Source organism: Mycteria americana, chromosome 18 (genome assembly GCF_035582795.1).
Source record: "Mycteria americana isolate JAX WOST 10 ecotype Jacksonville Zoo and Gardens chromosome 18, USCA_MyAme_1.0, whole genome shotgun sequence".
NCBI classification, from domain to species: Eukaryota; Metazoa; Chordata; class Aves; order Ciconiiformes; family Ciconiidae; genus Mycteria; species Mycteria americana.
The window spans coordinates 9,178,884-9,195,474 of NC_134382.1; the positions used below are offsets into that span (position 1 = coordinate 9,178,884).

General features: G+C 38.6%; 1 protein-coding gene across 2 annotated transcripts in view; it reads left to right on the forward strand.

Moving 5' to 3' along the window:
* The first annotated feature begins 2,615 nt into the window (after positions 1-2,615).
* Positions 2,616-16,591, forward strand: part of PRKCZ (protein kinase C zeta) — a 70,846-nt gene continuing 56,870 nt past the window's right edge. The window contains exons 1-5 of one of the 2 annotated variants that reach the window (XM_075520222.1): positions 2,616-2,852; positions 3,723-3,931; positions 8,545-8,666; positions 15,277-15,366; positions 15,767-15,817. In XM_075520222.1, coding sequence (XP_075376337.1) covers positions 3,861-3,931; positions 8,545-8,666; positions 15,277-15,366; positions 15,767-15,817 — 334 coding nt within the window. In that variant the 5' untranslated portion in view covers positions 2,616-2,852; positions 3,723-3,860. Of the gene's footprint in view, positions 2,853-3,722; positions 3,932-8,544; positions 8,667-15,276; positions 15,367-15,765; positions 15,818-16,591 lie in introns of those variants that run through there. The other variant, XM_075520221.1, reaches the window with a different exon arrangement.

Genomic DNA, 16,591 nt, shown 5'->3' on the forward strand with positions numbered 1-16,591 from the left:
CATATTGCATTTTCAAACCAGTTACAACCCTGTTAGCTAACGCACAGAGTAAAGCTGACATCCTCTCCAAAAAATACCATCTGCCCAGAAGTGGGAAGCATCTATTAAGAAATTCAAGTGTTTAAATAGTCTTGGAATATAATAAAATACAAACCAACTCAAAATAAGACTTCTAAAATAACAGCATTAGTACTAATTGATCAACTACAAAATATCTCTGAAAGATGTAAAAATATTATTGTTGAGATTTTCGTCAAGCGCTGACAATGTACCTAATCTTTTGTCCTCAGTATGTTGTGCTAGGCAAAAATACCGACAATAAAACACACAAAACCTCAAATCACAGTTCTGAAGAACTGCACTACCTTTTATCTCCCAATCTAATGACTCAAGGAGCTGAAGTTGTCTAATTGACATGACAGGGAGATCAAAGTCTAGCTTGCCCTGAAAGAATTCCGTTTGTAGACATATCTTACATAATGTTCTCCATTTTAAGCAGAGGAAATTTGGAACACATGAAGATTTAAGGGCCCATTTTGAAACCATATTGACAGTTCCCACTAAGATAAAATTAACAGTGGATACATGAATAATTCAGATTGAAGACTGATAAATGAAACTGTTTGGTGCATTTCCTTGGTGTCAGAGAAAACATCCACACTGATGGGAATGAGTTTTGCCACTTTACTGCTACTTAAACTAGTGTTAACTATTATTTATTTGTATTTTGTAAGATTGTAGAAACACCAAAAGAAGGCTCAGGGCTACACTGGTGCAAACTCACCAACACATGTACACCCACAAAACCCCGTAAAGATATTGTGAAAGTGTTCAATGGTGCCTAAAAAGAACTTGATGTAGGTGTACACAAGGTAATAGCAGGAGACTAAGGATCAATTTTTTTTTTTCCATTTTCAAAATACAGATTATGATTGTTCAACTCCAGGTAGTCAAAAAAATCTAATAGTTGTGACACCTTGGTTTGGTTTATTTTTCAAATTTGGCGGGCTACTGTTGCCCAACGGTGGATATAAGTAGGTCAACAAAAGCCCCAAAGCAAACCTTTTGCTTGGGGAGCTTATTTGCTTGGAAAATCGTTTGAAGATACCCAAGAACAGCTGTTTGGCCGGTACAAGCAGCATTTCCACTAGGGGACTCTGTGAGTCAACTATCCCACGCCTTCGTCTGCAGAACAGGCAAAGCCCTGATCTCCTTTACACAGGAGCCAGCTTTGCTTCAGTCACAGCTGATTCACAGTTTGAAATCAAAAGATCAAAGTATCATTAGAAAAAAAAACAAAACAAAAACCAACTTTATAAAGCTAAGGCCATTAACCATTTCACAGACTTGCTCTTGTGAAACTGTGGTTAATTCAATAAAGCTAATGCAATGTATCCCGTCGTTTTTCTCTCTCCCCTCTGGTCTGGCCACTCAGAAGTCTAATGTTGTTTATCTTTGTTATTTTATTTCCTTTTTATTATCTTGGCCGCGGTTTTCCTGCTTTAACAGTTTTGAATGAAACCTCTCAAGGTTGGATGCTATATTTATACTCATGGGAGATTATGCTCCTGTGGAAGTGAGTTTTCCCGGGAAGCAATTCTGACAGCTTCGGGTGAGGCAGCCAGGCCATTGGGCCGGGGGGCTGTGCTGGCAGGGTATTTGTTTTGGGGAGTGGGCTTCTTTTTTGTTTGAAGATGGGGGTGTTTTTTTTGGCGAGAGAGCGAGCGAGAGCTGCGGCTGTGGACGGCCGCGGGACAGACCCCCTCCTCCACCGGGCCCCCCCGCAGGCGGAGGTCGCCGCTGCTGCCGGGCCCCGCCCCTCCCCTCAGCACCGCCCCGGCCCAGCCCTGAGGCGGCCCCGCGCACCCTGTCGCCCGCCCGGCGCGGGGCACCGCTCGCAGGGGAGCCCGGGGGAGGCCGCCGCTGCCACCGCCGAGGGCGAGCCCGGCGAGGCCACATCGGGAAGCCGCAGGCCTGCGGCAGCCGGGACGCCTCACTCACTACCTCTCAGAGGGCTCCGAGGAGGGTAGGGGCGCAAGCTCGCTGGCCCCACAGCGCGATAACGGTCACAGCCGCCTCTCCTCTCAGGCCTGGGGCCTCCTTCCGCCACGACGCTACCGCGTCTCGGTACGTGCCTGCACGGGCACAGCAAGGCACCGAAAGTCTCCGGCGGGGCCTCGGAGCGCGGCCGGCAGCAGCCCCGGAGGGCCAGGCGGAGGGCGGCCGCCTGGCTCTGCCCTCCGCACCTGTCACCTCACCCACCACCCTCGCGGGAGCGGCGCGCCTGCCGCTTGCTTCTCCCATTGGCTGCAGGTGTTCTCCTACCTCGTCCTCACTCGCTTTTGATTGGCTGAGACCCTCCTACTCCCCAGGTAACGGTTCCCGGCCTATGATTGGTCGTGAGTGGGTGGGATCCTTTTGGGGATTGGCTCCAGGTGAGTCGGAGCTTGCTATTGGCTGGCAGGTAGTGTAGGAGGTGCTCTATTGGCTGTGGGCGCTAACCTTCTTAGTCCGCCATGTTCGGCGCGGTGGCGCCGTTGCCCCGAGAGCTGGCGGGAGCGGGACGGTGAGGGGGGGGGGGTGGCGGCTGAGGGGGGACCCGGGGGCTTCTGCCGCCGTCCTTCTCCAGGGACCCGCCGGCAGGGAGGGCGGCGGGGAGTCGAAGTCCGATCCTAGACTTCCTCTCGGGACTTTGAGCAACTTCAGGCCGTGGAGGTGTAGCCGAGCACCGCTGGGACGCGACCGGAGACGGGGGCTCCGGCAGAGAGCGTCCCCTGCGCTCGGCGGGTTCGCGGAGCAGGAGGGAAGCGGGGCCCCGCTCTCTGGGGTGGGACCTCCCTCGGTCGGAGCAGGTAGGAGGAGGGGGCAGTCCCGAAGGTGTTGGGTGGGGAGCCTGGGGAGAGCCCCCCCCGTCCGCCATCCTGGCACGGAGCGCGGTACCAGGCAGGACAGCGGCGGCGCGACTTGGTCCCGAGCGACAGTGTCGCCTCGCGGTCGCTCCCCACCCGCCTTGTGCGCAGCCCGTGTCTCCGGCAGGGCAGGCCGCGGAGGGGGGTCCCTGGGTCGGACAGGAAGGGGCTCCATCTTCCTCCTGACCCCACAGCGGAGGAGGGGTGGGGAGGCCGAATTCTGGAGTCTCTCCCTGGTACCCGTGGCCCTTTTTCCCCAGCCAGTGGGGTTAGGGAGCTGTCTGAATGTGTATGTAAATAAATATATATATATATAAGGGACGGTGGAGGTAATTTTGAATAAACAGGACGTTTGTCAGTCTCCAATTGAAAGGTCACTTAAATTGCCCCTTGGAGTTCCTCTTCTGCTTTTCTTGGGTAAATTTGTAATGAACATTAATTGATAGCAGTCTTCCATGTGTATAAAAACTATTTTGAATTAAAATACTCCACTCTTTGGAAGAAAAGAGCCAGAAGCTGTGTTGATGAATAAGTAAAGATTTCTTTGCAGTAATTTTGGCCAAGAGGGAACTGTTGGATGTTTTATTAAAAAACATCCTTAAATGCTTGGGATATTTCTGTAGAACTAAACTGTACAGGGTATTTTTAACTCATCTCATTTAATTTCCATGCAGATCAATGGTCTTGTATATTTTCCTTTTGGTTTCTCGCTGTTCTATGTAAAACTATTTGTGTTCATAAAATTTGACACAACTCATTTGTTTAGTAGAGTGTGTGTATATTCATCTGTATTCTGATTTTCTTTCTTTGCAGCTGGATTGAAAATCGTCTGGAGGAGAAACGCATATTTCACATGTGAAGCTGTTCACTTCAGAATTAAATGAGTTATCTGTCTTGAATGAACTTATTTCTGTATATTTATAACTTCATTTAGACTGCTAAATACAGATCATGCCTAGCAGAATGGGCTCAAAAATTGATTTGAACAAAGACTTCATCAGAGTGAAAACACACTATAGTGGGTAAGTCAGCATGTTCTCTCCTCTATATCATGTCCTGTCTAATTTTGAAGCATATTGAGCATGAGTTCATAGTCTGACCTAGTGGTAGAGTTACCAGGGTGTTGGTGGATTTGTAATTAATGTCAGATCAGGTAGGTAAACTTCTGGACTATTAAAACACCATCCAGACTCCTGCAGCATGCTGATTGTGGAAAAGAGTTAAGTTTATTCTTCTTTCGAAAGGGGGGAAAATGTGCAAAACCAGCATACAATTATTCTGGGTTGATGGGTTATTGATTTCTGTTTTGTTACAAGTGTTCATGGTCACAGACAGGTATAGATCCATCTCTTGCATCCAGGCACAGTTCTTATATTTTATTGTATCTACTTTATAATAAAGATATGATGAATCTTACCTAGTGAACTCTACAAGTTACTGCTGAAATTAGCAGGAGGCTGTGAAGTACAGGTTTCCACTTACAGATGTCAATTTGGGACTGTGTGCTCCTTGGGACAAAACATGTAATGTTTAATACGAGTCCTTTTCTAGTGGGGATTTTGAGATACTATTTTAAGTTACAGCACTTTCTGTTTTGGAAAATTAGAGGAGGTGTTTCTTTGTGGATAGATATGTAAGTCTTGAAATAACAAGTTGGTGCCATTGGTTTTGTCCTTTTTTTTGTCTTATAGAAATTTTAGAAGAAATTATTATTGGAATTATTTAGGTAAATACGAGAAATGAGGGCATTTTGCTTAGATCACAAGTTATCAGTAAATTTAGATGAACCTATGCAAACTGATTGAAAACTCAGTTTTAAGTGATTAAAAAAATAAATCAAACCCACAATCTTTGTTTTCTTGTTGTAAGTACTAAAAGTAAGCTCTTGTATAGTTTGCCCTTTAATTTTTGATTACTTATTTCCCCTGCTCCCCTTCCAGTAATGTGACTAATGCAGCTTGAAACTTTATTGAAAAAATGCTTTCTTGTTAAACTTATCTACCAGGTCAATGCTGAGTAGTTTGACGTCCTGAGTTTTGAATTCTAGAGCAATTGTATTAATTTGGTAAATGCCAGTTTTCTCAAATTGGTATGAAAATGTATCTGTTTTTACTTTAGCTGGCTTCACTTTCTAGCTGTGCTACTGACTTTAATTCTTTCCTTATGCCTAGTCATTTGATTTTTGTCTTCATTTTGCCACCTGTAAATTGAAGGTCTAGTAGAATCTGTTAGTTTACAGTTCATTTATCTACAGGTTAAATTTTCATATGAAAACTTGCTTAATAAAAACATAGATAAGCTTTTAGTGGTGAGAATTCATGACAAAACTTATGTCTTAACAAAATGTAGACATTTGCTACTTTACTTGAAGTGAAATTTACTTTACAAGGAATCATGTATGAAAGTAAATGGGACTGCATACTGCTCAGTAATTTCTGAAATGTGTTAGTAATAGTTAATGCAGATCAATTGGGTTTTGTTATCATTAATCTGCACCATGGTTTTGTTTTGGTTATTTAATAGATGCATGTAAACTGCTTTATGAACTCTGGGTGAAAGATTTGTGCCATATATTTGCCATTACTAATAATTATTTTCTGCTCAATGGTTTTATCCTACACCTCTGAATCATGTCATATATAGGCTTAAGTTGAAAAGAACATCTGAACTACAAATACTTGTGTGATGCACTTCTGACATGCATGGATACGTCTGCTTCTGTGAAACAGCAATAGGAGAGCTGCCTTAGCTCTGTAAGGGAAGGCACTAAAACACAAATAGAGCTTAGTGTAAACACTTTGGGATGGCTTGCTGGAAGATACTGTTGATATAAAGTGAAAGGAGTGTGTCTGTAGAACTGGTCTGCACAGAAATGGAGGAGGTGATAACTTGTGTCACTATTAGAATTCATGTGGAATTATTATGATGTTTTACAATAAACTACTACTGTAGTTTCTCCTGCAACACTATGTTCAGTAATTTCCATTAGCTATGAAGTCTATAAAATGTCAATTTACAAAACGGGAGTTCCAAACTTCATGAATTTTGGTTTTGTTCTACTGATCAAATTCTGTGAGTAACAGCTGATGATTTTTGGCATTATAGACTGTGTAACTGATTATCTCCATTAAAGTGTGACACACCTTTTGAACAACTTTGACAAACTGTAGGAAATTACTGATGCTGGGACAACTTTGGAATTAAGGACAAGCTCATTCAGATAGCTGCTAAAAAGTTAAAGTAATAGAACAATATATCATTTTGAAATCCCAGTTAAAAATCTAAGCATGAGGAAGTTCTAAAACACGTGAATGTTAAGTCTATCTCTGTGGAGTCCTAGTATCTTAGGTATTCATGTTTCTGGGTGTGACAGAGTTCCTAACATAGCACAGTATAAATAACTGCATAAGTAGATTGCAAAATAAAGTAAACTTGTGTAATTCTCATTTCATTATTTCAGTTACTTTATCTGGTTTATACCTGGTTACTTGAAATCACTTCATTTAAATAGAGCAGTGACGCAGTATCGTTTGCTGTATGTTACCTTGGTTCTAAATGGTGACACAGTCTATCAATGTGCATTATTCTCTTGCTTATACATAACTTACTGGTCATTAGTTCTTCGTATTACTTTGTAGTGTCCAGTTTCAGATACCTGACAAAAGTGTCCTGTGGGATTCTTTAGTGTTAACCAATGGATGATTTTCATTTATCTGTGCCCTGATTGCCTAATGTGGCTATACAGACATGAAGATTAAACACAGTAAATCTCAAAGGAACATGGACATCATTGAGATGATAATTTGAATAAATATCATTAATGTGTGCACCTGCAATAGGTGCTATTTAGCATACTTCAGCTGTTTTTTGTCCAATATGAAGTTTATTAATTTACCTGTAGAATGGCAGTGCCATCTGTTACAATAATTATAACAATTTAAGGCTGATTAGTATTTGTCAGCTTTACTTGGAGTTTGTAGTGTGCACGTAGAGTATTGTCTTACTGCATAGCTTCAGTTTTTGAATATTATTTAGATACTTGTGAAAGCGTGATTGTCCAGAGTTACTGCAGATCTATAGCTACTTGATTTCATGAGTAGCTTGCAGTGGCAGTGCATTAAGTAATAAGTGGCATTTGTTAGTGACCTTGTCTTGGTGCAAGGCATTGTACCAGACCTCAAACACTACTTTGAGAACTAGTTTGGTCTCTTACTTTTGTAAGTGCATAAAATATGAGTTTTTTGACAGGGAGGTGTTCTTAAATTCAACCTCACCTGACAGCTCTCAGTATTGTACATTAATAGGATTTGTGGGTTGGCAGTTAGTGTACGTATTTCTCTTTCAATTTTATTATGAAGAATTATTAAGTTGCTGCTCTTTGAGAACTTTACAAGTTGTAGATTAAAGGTACGCTTGAAAAGGTAGCAGTGCTTTTAATCTGAATTTGAAACTTAGTACAGTTCTTCAAAATGATTTAGAGCTTTGCTTACTGTAATTTTTCTCAGCAAAGGCAAAATGCAAAGTTATTAGTGCATATAATTTAAAATGCAAGTCGTAGAATTTAAGGTTCTTAGTTCAGTGTAGTACTTTTCAGCTTCTGGTTGAAAGACATAAGTAGGCAAAATATGTAATATAACTTGTTTTCTAAAATGACTTGTCACACAGTATGAAAATAGGACAACTGTCTCAGTCATGTTGGGAAAATTCTGATATATTTGCTGTATTAAACCAAGAGGGGAAAGAATTACATACGCCAGTAGCCACTAACTACAAAACTGTTTCCTAATTATCGCCTAGAAGGTTTTGAAAGCACTGAGATGACTTAAGTACATCTCCTCTTTCTTCCTGCACTTGTTTAATCAGTTGGTTTCCTTGAGTCTGTCATTTAAAAAATATGTAGAAAACAGGAGAAGGTCTGGTTTATATTGCCACATGTTGTATTTTGTTTTGCATAACCTTTTTTTTTTTTTAAATCATTGTCCTGCTTGACAGTACTATGTGGGCTTTCACTATATCAAGAGTTACTCTCACGAATGCCTGAGCATGCTGTATGGTTTACGGTAGCAGAGTTCGGTATTGGGTTCATGTTCTCCAAACAGTATAAAGGTAGTGCACAAGACACAGAATTTGAGCAAGGTTTTAGCTGAATTTTCTTGTAACGATATCTTTTGATAATTCACCTAATCAAAGCTTTCTCTCTAACAATGTAGTGGATGCGAGGAAAAACCTACATTTTAAAAGGATTTTACAATAATTGAGATTTTATTTATCCTCCAATAGAAGAAGTACCTGGATAAAATTGAATTCTTACAAAATCTTATGTGTTTTTATAACACTTCAAATGCTGATAGTTGTAATAAGGGAACTTGACTCACCCAAGTAAACATGCATTAAAGATAGATCATTAACACACTTAATTCCTCCATACTAAAGTATTTTTAAAAATAAGTTAAACACTGTGAGATGTAATCCTGTTGACTTCTGGCAACTAGTTTACATTAGTGGGAGCATTTTATATGAGGAATGCTCATTCTGGAAGTATGATTTTGCAGATTAGAGTCCCTAGGTGGAATTGTTGGACTATGCAGGCTAGTGTGGATATTTTCTGATAAAAGCTTATGTTCATCTTATGCAGGGACATCCTGATAACAAACTTGGAGGCATCAATGAGCTATGATGAACTTTGTGATGAAGTGCATGAGATGTGTAATTTACAACAGGAACAGCCAATTACCCTCAAGTGGATTGATGATGAAGGTATTGTACTGAAATACTACTTAGGCATTCTTGGGTTTATTGTTCATTGTGGTACAAACAAGGGGCATTGAGGAAACTTGTATAAACAAGCTCCATATTGTGGAGTTACTTTTTGTTTCTAAATACCAGGGTACATAACCCTGTCTTATAAAGCAGGGAGTTTGGAGAAATGAGTCTCAAAACATCAAGGTTGATTGCAGTAGCACTTGAATTCGCTTTGTAGAAGTGAAGGCTTTTTAGAACTTCAGTGTTTTACTATTCTATACTTCTATGCTGAATGCAGTTTGTTTTAATTTCAGACTTTCATAGACCTAATGCTGTACCTCCTGAAAATTCTCAATTTTAAATTCTTGGCAAGATCACTTTTTGATGTTTTTAACCCTGTCAGCTTCCAGAATGACATAGGCATTTGTGTCTTCTGAATTGTGATTTATCTCTTGAATGAATGTGTTTCTGAGAAGCAATGCAATTGTAATATCAGAAGACTGGTTTTAACTCTTCTAGGATTTTTGTATTTTATGCAAGGTAGCTGCTAAGAATTCCAATAATTTATTTTCTCTGTTTATGGTGGTTGTCTCTGGCAACTGCATGATTGTCACTGATTATAGGGTTGTTTCTATTAATGGTCTAACATACCCTATTCAAGAATTAGAGGGTAAAAGTTGTCTATATTTTAAGGAGCATTCTACTAAACTGGTTGTTAATATCTTGTTGATGTAAAATACAATGACCAAACATGAAATAAAGGTGACTTGAATTTGGTTTTGTGTTTTTTCCACTTGACTGATACTTCAGAGCACCATTTTTCAAAGATAATGGGCATTAAATAAAAACATATCAAATAAGTTGTTTCCCCATTGTGGTGGGGAAAAATGCCCAGTAGATCTAAAGTCAGTCATGTCCAGAAAAAGAAAAAGGGGAAGGTGTTCATATATGGGAAAAATAGTGTAAACTTTTATTTTTGTGGAATGTGGTGTTTATAAAATCATGTAAAAATGATTTGTTGTGAAAGTCTGTTTCTTACACTGTTCCTGCAGGAAAGGTTGATGTTGCCAGATCTCGCTGTTCTAAGTTATCTTCAGATGTAAAGCAGTTTATCATTATTCTTCCACAAATAGTTGTATGAGATAAACTTACCTTTTATTTACCCTTCCTATAGGCTCCAGAATATCGGCATGATGTGAGATGGGTTTGCATATTTCTTTCTGCTGTAAAGTGTGGCAGTTCTCTGCAACCTTAAGTTAGAGCCTTCTGGTTGTTGTGAGTAGTAGTGAAATGGGGATACTTGACACTGAGTGCCTTTACTACTTTTTTTTTTTTGCTTCCTTTTGGAATGTACATGTCTGCTTATGATTTAACAGGAGTGTAGTGCATCTGTAACTCATGATGGGCAGAACTCTTGACCAAATAGGATGAGAACAGCTACCATGCCATTATACAACTGGATGGGTGCTCGATTATTTTCCTGTTGCATCTTGCCAAAGCCATGGTCTGCTGCAGAACTTCTAGAACTGAATGCAAAAAGATGAAAAAGTACTAAATTGGTTTGGCTAACATTTGTAATTGTGTTTTGTTTTTTTTAATAATAGCCTAACTACTCTTAGCCAAGTAGTGTGGTTTGGTGGGTGAATGGAATTTCAAAATAAAGATTGAGGAAGGAGGTAGCCTGTAGTCAAAGAAGATTCTAGTCCTTTTAAGACACCAGGGACTAGTATCAATTATTTTTAAATTTTACTCTTTATCTTCTTATTACCAAGAAAGATAGAGGCAACTGTACTGACTTCATTTTCCTAACCCTCAGTTTCATGGCAGTCTTATTAAAAAGTAACCTCATCAGAAGTGCATGGGGAGTAATTACATTGCACGTGCTTAGCTGTTTGAACTGCATGACTGCTAATAAAAGGAAGAGTATTGTAGGAAAGAAGAACACCTCATGAGTTTTGAGTTGGAGGATTTTAAGACATGTTTCCTGTTAACTGTTTCTTGGTTTGGAGATCTGTTGCATTGACTTTTTGAGGTTTACTTAAATTAAAACAACAAATCTCTTTTAGTTGCAGTTCTATAAGCATTTTCTTCTAGTCTTGGTTAAATACATACCTGTACAACCCTTTTTCTAATTCCTGATTCTAAGTTGTTAAGTTTCAACCAATCTGCTTTTTTGGCTGCCCTTAATCATCACAGGTTTCATGAGTTATCCTGTTTCTGCATATGAGTGAGTGTTTCCACTTACTGCCACAGGTAATTTAAATTCATTTGACTGATTGCACAAACAGATGTTCTCTTTGAACTAACTTAAAGCAAACAATTGCTTGATGACTTAATGGATAAAGAAAACCTACCAAAGAGCTGAAGAAAATGAATTTTCTGTTGGGCTTTTTTAGTGTTTCTCTGTTTTTGACAAGATCCAAAATATCTGAACTATGAATAACTTGCTCATAATAAAATCCCATAAATGTATAAGGAATATAAGGAACATTCAAGGTCAGGTTGGACGGGGCTCTGAGCAACCTGATCTAGTTGAAGATGTCCCTGCTCATTGCAGGGGCGTTGGACTAGATGCCCTTTAAAGGTCCCTTCCAACCCAAACTATTCTATGATTCTATGAATATGGATTGTTGATTTGCAGTACAAAATTCTTCTGTCTTTCATGTTGCATTATTTTGCAGTATATAGAGATCGTCAAGAGCAGTGGTCTTCAAAGAGGGCTAGATGCACTCTGGGGTACATGTTTTTAAAAAATAAGAATATTTTTTAAAAATAAGAAATTAGGCTTTACTTGATTTAATATGTGGATTGACACTGGTGTCATCACTTGGCCCATATATCATATGGTCATGTGTCACATATGGTGGACAAGGTGTCCAGAGGGAAGAGTGGGTGTTCCACAAAGTTGCAGGGGTTGAGAGTGACGCCCTCACTCATTTGCTTGCTTTCAGTGTATTGTGATGTACTGCAGTTTACGTGTGCCTGGTTAAGTGGATTTAAGGATTAATTAATCTAGTTTCAACTAAAATAACCCTCACAAGGTAATGCTAATAATGTGAGCACAGGCAGACAACAAGAAAATGGTGGAGCTGACATTTCTCCTACTCCTAAGTATGAAATGTCAGCCACACTACAGGGTAAAAACAATGACTATGTAATCAGATCTGACAAGTCAGTTGAAGATTCAAAATTATCAAGAACAGTATTTGAAATACGTGTTTACATCCACTATTTTTAATGATGAGCCTCACCCTAAGTGTATGTTGTGTTTTAAGATAATAGATAATAGTAGTGTGAAGCCATCATGATTAGCAAGACATTTAAAAAATTATCCAGAGCAAGACAAGTCTCTACCTCTTTTTCTCTTTATGTTTTAAGTTTACGTTTTACGGGAGTTTTTTTTAATGTGTTTTAAACATTTTAAGTCTTGTGATATGCAGTTTGGTACTTTACAGAACTGCACTAAACCTTATGTTAAATTTTTAGAAGCCAGTTTTGACGCTTCTTCATAGCAGAAGGCAAAAAGCCACATACCATTGGGGAAACACTTGTTCTTCCTGTCGTGGTAAATATGGCTGGAATAATATACAGAAAACAAGATGGGGACAAACTGAAATGCATTCCTTTGTCAGAAAATACTGTTGGAAGGTGTGTAGAAGATATTGCTGAAGGTTTGAAGAAACAAGTATTAAAACAAACTATGCAGTGTGGGAAGTTTGCTATATGGTTGGATGAAAGTACAGATGTTTCTAATATGTCTCAGCTTATGGTATTTGCTAGATTCTGTTTCAGTCATGAGATATGTGAAGATGTAGTTTTTTGTGAGTCACTGAAGGAAAGAAGGATGTACTGGAAAAAGGCACAATCTCAACAATAAAGGACTTCAATGAAAACAATGTGTTATGGAAAAACTGTGTAAGTCTCCACTGATGGAGAGGCTGGTTTGACTGGAATGAAAAAAGGATTCTGGGATAAGGTTACAGAGAGCACCGCACATGAAATCCATCCACTGCATCACTCAGCAAGCTATTGCAGCAGAGGATTTGGAGCCAGAAGTGCATGCTACAGGATGTCATCAGTGTGATTAATTTTATAAAACCAAGAGCTTTAGTTAGTGCGATGGTTACAATACTTAGTAATAAGGTGGGGAATGACCATGAAACTTTCGTACCTTGCAGAAGTTAGCTGGCTATCTTGCAGCAAAGTGCTTAAAAGAGTTGTTAAAGATGAGTTATGCATTTTTCTTTTGCAAAAAGATAGAAGTTCCAAATATGTGGACATTATCTGTGATGACAAGTGGCTGTCAGTAGTATGCTACCTAGCAGTTATTTTCAAAAAAACACTTAATCCCAATTAACAAACTAACTGCTTTACAAAAGGAACTCATGCTATGTGGGGAGAGCACTTTGAAAATGGCTGTTTGGAGATATTTCTGTCATTCCATCAGTACACTTAAACTTGGAAATGGAATTTGGTAACCTGTTAAAAACTCTTCCAAACAGTGTCAGTAGGTTTTGAACCCATTGGTTAAAAATGCAACATGTTCAGATTAGTTAGCAAGAAGAGCTAATTGACATCAGAGAGGATGAAAGTTCCTAACTGAATGCCAACAAAACCTTTGCATAAATGGTGGATAGGATTGAAGAATGAGTATTATGATTTGTTAAGCACAGCCAATGCTGCTCTTCTTTCATTTGGATCTATGTATCTTTGAGGTATCTTTTTTTAGCTATTACACCATTAAAACCTGGTATTGAAATAAACTGAGCTTAGAACCAGACCTTTGAATCACTACATCATGAAACGTTAAACCAATGTTTTCAAAAGTCATGAAGCATGTTCAGTCACATAGCTCTCACTAAAAGTATTTTTAATTCATTTTTAATATTTTGAGATAAGTTTTTGTACCATTAAGAAAAATATTTAAAAATTTTTTATATTTATCTCATCCTTACAAAATTTCTATTTGTGTATGTTTTTATAATATATAACTTATACTCATTGGGGGTTTGTGTTCAAAAAACTGATGGGATGTGCTGTGAAAAAAGTTGAGAGACCACTGATCTGGAGGTTATCATGGGCTGTTAAAACAGTATTTCTGTCTACCAGAGAGGTATTCCTGTATTATCTTTCAATTCAGATGTTCCACATGAAGTAAACATGTCCTCGCTTAAACTGATTAGGATTTATACCTTGGAAAGGTCATTTTCTGAAATATAGGTCTCAGTAATGCATGTGTTCTGGCTTAGCTTCCAGTTCTCCCAAGAAGTTTTTCCAGTGCTTTGTTTCTCTGGCACCATCAAATTAATTCACTGGGTTTTTTATGGAACATCACCAATGTGTCATATTGTTACTTCCAAATCATACTGAAGTCCATTCTCTTAGCTGAGAAGAGCCATCTTCGGGCTGTCTCTCCTTCAGAGAAATAGAGTTCTTTATTTTCACTGCTTAAAGGCTAATATCCATACTACAGGTAGTTCTTAGTCTTCCAAATCTTAGTAGTTAAAAATCTGACTGCTTAATATTTTCAGGGTACTCCTGTCTGACTGAATACTTGCATTCCTGCATATTTTCATAATATAAAACTAATGGTATATGGTCACAGACAAATGGTAATAAGGTGTGGATAAGGCATGGTTCTTGAGCCCAGGCCTTAGTGTGTGGTAGTGCTTGTGTCTCCATTTATTTTATTCTTTTCCATGTGAATTTCATCCTGAATGATATCTTGTAGTTTGGGGTGTATGGGTTTTTCTGTTTTATGTATTTCAATAGTTAAGTTCTTTAGTATATGCTTTAAATTGAGGCTGGCATATTGCTCTGTTTGTTGAATCTGCTACTGTAGAATGTGAGTACAGAAGACAAAGTTGTAGAGATTAAGTCTTGATACATCTTTTTCTGAAAAAGAGGTTGTTTGTGGCTAGGCAGGTTTCATGACTTTTTTTATTCTTCTCTTTGCTTTTCTTCTACTTGTAAATCTAAGTTAAAAGAAAAAATGTGAACCTATTTTCCCCAAAACATACAAGCCAACCCTGAAAACTTTAGAGAATTTTACAGAGAGATTAATTTTACATTAATTATCTCTACATTAGTGTTGGCATATTTGTATCCCATCCGTGCCTTTCATCTGTGTATCTTTTTTACACTTTTTAATCATAGATTGCTTTGTTGTCAGTCTGGCAAGACACTCAGCTAGAACCGATGTGTACCTTTGTAACTTTTAAGTTATCACATCATGGTTCTGCAGTCAGTGAAGTTGAGGAAGTAAGATAATGGGCCTTTTAACAAAGGGTAAATTAATTTTGAATTAAAGTTAAATATTCAGGTTACTAGGAAGTGATCTTGCTTTTTTCTGCCGTGTGTTAAAGATCTTTAAGCATATCTATTCACTTTTCTATTTTGTTGTCCCCTGGCAAACCAACATAGTATACTTCTATCTACTCAGTTTTGATAAAATTAGAAGGAAAAATTGTGCAGATATATTTCGGCTTTGATCAAAATAACAGCTTAATATCAAATAATAGAAAGAAGAGCAATCCTGGAGGCTGGCACATATCTTACTGACTAATTGAAATTCTCCACCTAATTCTTCAGTCATAAATTTGCCTATGTATTGCTTTTTTGTTAGGTGACCCATGTACCATCTCGTCTCAGATGGAACTGGAGGAAGCCTTCCGTTTGTACTGTCAAAACAGAGACGAAGGGCTGATTATTCATGGCAAGTATTACAGAATTCAAGAACTTGTATGCATTTGTTGATAATCCGAACAGCTCCTTAAATGTGAGACTGGAACAACTTTGTCAGATAACATTCTTCTTTGTGTAGCTGGTGCCCTATAGTTTGATGTAAGAAGGAAGTGTTCGCTTGGGGGTGGAGCCCAAAGATGAAACTATACCGTAGGCTTTGAGGGGGCTTCAGGTTCTAAACTGCACAGATTTGTTAATGCTGTAGTCAAATATAAGATATTTCCAGTATGGTCCCAAATTCTGATTGTTATTTCTCATGCAGAATTATTTAAAGGCTTCCAGAAACTGTCTTTGTGTAAATCTATTTAAGAATCAAGGAAAAAGTACTACTGAGAATCTTTTCACTTAAAAATCTAATGTTTTTGTTGTAGTTTTCCCAAGTATTCCAGAGAAACCCGGCATGCCTTGTCCAGGAGAGGATAGTGAGTATTTAAATGTTTACCAAATTTTAGCTTAATTTTTTCAGTCACATGGAAAAGAAATTTATGGAAAGATTTTCATAACCTAGTGTTATGTACATGTATATCTGTTTTGTGATTTCTTAACAGAATGCTCGATATTTTATCAACAGAGAAATTATATAAATCAACATTGTGGTACTGTTTTCATGTTTTTGAGGATTAATACTGGTTTCTAGTAGCTGATGTATTGGGAGAAAAAGAGGTCAGGATTTTATATGTATGTTTTGAATGTGGTCCTTGGCTTTTGTGGTTCTTCTGGTTTCTTAACTTGCAGGGAAAAGAAGTGATGTACTGAAGAAGAAGGAATACAGCCTTTTTTTTTTTTTTTATGAAAAGGTTATTCATCTCAAAAAAAAAAAAAAAAAAAATCCTATGAAAGGTAGATAAACCTCCAGAGGAAGCATACATGATTGATATGGTTTACCTGTATTTCAGTAACTTAAACTGCACAGGGATAAAAGGGTTGAATAGCTGTATAGTCACTTTTCATTATGGAATGATGTCACAGAATCACAGAATCGTATAGGTTGGAAAAGACCTTTAGGATCATGGAGTCCAACCGTAAACCTAGCACTGCCAAGCCCACCACTACACCATGTCCCTAAGCACCTCATCCAAACGGCTTTTAAATACCTCCAGGGATGAGGACTCAACCCCTTCCCTGGGCAGCCTGTTCCAATGCTTGATAACCCTCTCGGTGAAGAAAAATTTCCTAATATCCAGTCTAAACCTCCC